The 4,336-nt window shown below is 41.6% G+C and overlaps 1 protein-coding gene across 1 annotated transcript; it reads right to left on the bottom strand.

Annotated features, from left to right (window-relative positions):
• Positions 1-227: 227 nt before the first annotated feature.
• Positions 228-3,109, bottom strand: LOC132612869 (uncharacterized). The gene is made up of 4 exons (XM_060326947.1): positions 2,863-3,109; positions 2,648-2,776; positions 1,840-1,886; positions 228-305 (listed from the first exon to the last, which is right to left on the bottom strand). The coding sequence occupies exons 1-4, from the start codon at positions 3,107-3,109 to the stop codon at positions 228-230; spliced, it is 501 nt and encodes a 166-aa protein (XP_060182930.1).
• Between the last annotated feature and the right edge of the window lie 1,227 nt (positions 3,110-4,336).

The raw sequence follows: 4,336 nt of genomic DNA, 5'->3' as shown, positions 1-4,336 counted from the left end.
AATAAGCGGAAGAGATAGAATGACGTACGTCTTACGATAATGATATGTGAAAAATGCGAAAGTAAAGAAATATGCCTCAGTATCTGGTCTGGTCATACAAGAGCATGTAACTAAATACTACAAGTCTGAATAATAGTAATACATCAATTGTCTCAAAAATCATGTCTCAGGACATAAATAAAGACATAATAAGAGAAGAATCTTCAAGGCGGCGAACGTCCTCTTACTCACCATGTGTGACTCGAAACAGCAACCTTCGAACTACTATCAGCCACGAGAAGTAGAAGTTGATCGCACCTAGAACTCTGCATTCATAAAAGAACGCAGCAAGTGCAGGTCGGTACAAACAACAAGTACTGGTAGGTATCATAGGCCGACTAAGATTAGCTAACATATATCAAGGCAATCAAGTAAGATAAATAGGTAAATCAACAAGGTATAAGTCAATCACGAGCCAGTAACAAAGTACACGTCATCACCTACTTTATAACATCTAAACCCAATTGTGCCAAGTCTCAGCATATCCAATCCGAATCCGTTCACAATGGTGTCACAATAAATCACAAGAATGTCATAGGAAGCCAAATGATACAATGCAATGCAATGATGTATGAAGTGTAAATGTAATGCATATGCACCGTACACTACTCCGATGATAGAACATCACATCTCGACAGCACAACCCATGGGGGACCTGCGAAGTCTATGTAGCATCACGATTATGGCAAAGACCTCAAAAATCGCTACCAGCACTCATACCTCGATTCCGGGATAAACATCGGACATTGGTCCTTACATCACTCTCATCCAACTGAGCCCAGCTCATAATAGTGTTTCCTTGTATATCATCAATGTATCAACAGTATATCATGAAGGATGAGGATGCGTGCAATGTATGATTTCAACGTCAATAATCAAGCCAATATCAACCGTACCACACATGGGCACATCATCAATAAAAAGACTACACAATAAGCCGTAATAGAATCACAATCCTCGTCTCAAAACAGCAACAAGTAGGGTGCTACAATATTATCATCAAGATATATCATTAGTCACCAATATCTACTATCTCCACATGGCATCGAGCCAACACAAATAGAACAAGATAAATCAAAACACAACGGGGTAGCTAGCCCCAAATCACACAACAAGGTCCAACCTAAGGCAATATCCAACTCAACTTTATACCCGAAGGTTTACTTGCATTCTCCGACAATATTATCTAAAAATATGCTTCGCTAATCGAAGTCTCACCATAGGGTAAACCGTAACCTACCTGGAAGGCCGAACAGCAAGCTCTCCAACAATCAGACCTTAGTCTTTCCTTTCCTTTGAGCCTCGAGATAATGAAAGTCGCATATCCAAATTATGAAATTAGAATCAAGAAGAACATCAATCAAACCCTACTTCTATTCATGATCCAAATCCCCACCCTAAGGAATGGGGTTTATGAAATAGAAAGATAAAATTAGGAATCTAAATGTTTCAACATGAAATTAAGCTCTAGGTGATCAATTCCCATCAATTACAAGCTAGAAGAACCAACAATTTACTTAAATTTGGATTCTAGGCAAAGCCCCCAAATTTGGGTATAAACCCTAACTTCTGATCCCATAAATTAGCCATCAATTGGAAGAATTGTTGCAATCATAGTGTCTAATCATCAATTCCATGCTTAATGAAGCTAACCCAATCAATAATTCAAGATTTAGAAGCCTAGAAAGAAGAACTCATGGAACCCTCTTTTAATCATCAAACCCTTAAGGAACTATCATGATAATGGAATCTTAAGGTGATTATGGAAAATGGAATAGCAAGGAAAATAGAAGAACTTACCACCAAGAGTTCTCCCAAGAATCGCCTTGAAAAGCTCTCAATATACTCTAAAGTCAAAATAATAAAGAATGAGAGACTTAGGGCTTTTAATACCCATTTAACGAAATAATCTGCCTGATACCGCTTCTGCCACAACGGGACAGCTGCGCCAGTCCCGCCTCGATGACCACTCAGACCGCCACGGCGATCAGCCAACATTGCACTTAGCCGCTGTTGTGGCAAGTCCACCGCTATAGCAGTGCCGATGCTGCGGTAATGGTGCCGCTGTAACGGGCACCAGAACTAGAAATTCCCAAATTACAATCTCAACTCGAGGCCATCAGCTCACATACCATATATGCATACATACATAAAAACACGCTGTGAACGCATTCATGGCCTCGAAATTCCTAACGGAGGTCTCGTTGGCCGAGCCAACCCTCGATACCTCAAATCCAAATTCCCAACCCAAGTCCCAAAATGCACCCAAGTGCATTGGGAACCAAACCAAATATGCGCACAAGTTCTGAAAGACCATCCGGACCTCTCGAAATCGATGGATTCCCTTAAAAGGTCCGTTTACCCAAAAGTCATTTTTGAGTCAACTCTTTTTCGCTTAAAGCCGAAATTTCCCAAAAAGTGGTCCGAATCATATCTAAACACATCGAGAAGTGTGTCAATGGTCCTCTCGGGTCAAAAGTGAGCTTAACAAGCTCGGGGAAGGGTCAAAGTGCAAAAAAGGATATAACGACCAAACGGGTCGTCACATCAGATACCAATTAAACCATCGCTCGTCATCGAGCGACGAAGGGAAGGAACAGAGAAGTACCTGAATCAACAAACAGTTGGAGACAGGGGCTACGCATGTCAGGTTTATTCTCCCAAGTGTCCTCCTCAACCAGACGATACCTCCATTGCACTTTCACAGAAGCATCATTTTCTACCCCAACTTTCGAACCTGCCTATCCAAAATCGCAATAGGCTCTTCCTCATAAGTCAAATCCTCATCATGTAATATCGAGTCCTAACAAAAAATATAAGTACCATAGGTATGATACTTCTTCAACATAGACACATGGAAAACTGGATGAACTCCTGCCATGCCTGGCGGCAAAGCCAAATCATAAGCAGCATCGCCCACACGGTCAAGAATCTCAAATGGCCCAATATACCTCAGACTTACCTTACCTCTCTTTCCAAACCTCATAACACCCTTCATGGGTGAAGTCTTCAATAGAACCTCATCACAAATGGCAAACTCTAAATCTCGGACCTTCCGATCCGTATACATCTTCTGGTGACTCTGAGCTGCCACAAGCTTAGCCTGAATGACCCTCACCTTTGTAAGAGACTCTCTCAATATATTCGTACCCCAAGGTCGAACCTCAAATGCGTCAAACCAACCAACCGGAGATCTACATCTCCTACCATACAAAGCCTCAAAAGGTGCCATGTCGATGCTCGAGTTATAACTGCTGTATACGCAAACTCTGCCAATGGCAAGTATTGATCCTAATGATCACCAAAGTCTATAACATAAGCCCTCAACATATCCTATAGCACTTGAATGGTCCGCTTGAACTACCCATCGGTCTAGGGGTGGAAAGTTGTATTAAGATCTACTCGGGTACCCAATTCATCATGAAAAGCCCTCCAAAAGTGAGATGTGAAGATAGTACCCCGATCAGATATAATAGAAATAGGAACCCCATGTAATCTCATAATATCACAATTGTACATCTTGGCTAACTTCTCCGCGGTATAGGAAATCTGAATTGGAATGAAATGAGCAGAATTAGTCAACCGTTCAACTATCACCCAAATCGAATCAAACTTACCCAGGTCGCTGTGCTAATACTTAATTTGCTAATAATTACCTAGCTTAACCACAAAATTAGCTATATCCCTCTTCATACGAAGCCACTAATAGTGCTTTCTCAAATCACGATACATCTTAGTCACTCTTGGATGAATGGAATATCGAGAGCTATAGGCCTCAGCCAAAATCAAATGAATCAAGTCACCAACACGCGGAACGTACATGCGCCCCTTAATCCTCAAGCCCCTTAATCCTCAATGTACCCTTAGAATCAATCATGGCCTCCTTGGCCTCACCCCTCAGAAACCTATCTCGAATCTTGCTCGACTGAGCATCCTCAAACTGATGAGTCCGAATCTAAACTAGCAAGGATGATCTCGTGTCTATACAAGCTAAAACTCTGCCTGGGGATGAAATATCAAGACGAACGAAGCTGTTGGCCAGAGTTTGAACCTCCATAGCCAACAAACACTTGGAAACAACCAAAACCATACTTATGGCCTTGCGACTCAAGGTATCAGCAACAACAATGGCTTTCCCTAGATGATAAAGAATAGAATGTCATAGTCCTTTAGGAGCTCCATCCATCGACGCTACTTGGAATTAAGATCTCTCTAGGTAAACACGTGCTGAAGGCTACGTTGTCGATGAAAACCTCACAATGGATACCATACAAGTAATGCCTCCAAATCTTCAAAG

Source organism: Lycium barbarum, chromosome 10 (assembly GCF_019175385.1).
Source record: "Lycium barbarum isolate Lr01 chromosome 10, ASM1917538v2, whole genome shotgun sequence".
Classification (NCBI taxonomy): domain Eukaryota; kingdom Viridiplantae; phylum Streptophyta; class Magnoliopsida; order Solanales; family Solanaceae; genus Lycium; species Lycium barbarum.
Note: the sequence above shows the minus strand (reverse complement) of the source record. Positions and strands in the feature narration are given on the sequence as shown.

Bases quoted from the DNA above. Each gene is read 5' to 3' on its own strand.
- LOC132612869 (XM_060326947.1), bottom strand. From the start codon at position 3,109: ATGTATACGGATCGGAAGGTCCGAGATTTAGAGTTTGCCATTTGTGAT. The intron at 1,887-2,647 runs GTACTTCTCTGT...TTTTGACTTTAG, and splicing joins CCAACTGTTTGTTGATTCAG to AGTATATTGAGAGCTTTTCA. The intron at 306-1,839 runs GTAAGTTCTTCT...TTATGAATGCAG, and splicing joins TCTTGGGAGAACTCTTGGTG to AGTTCTAGGTGCGATCAACT.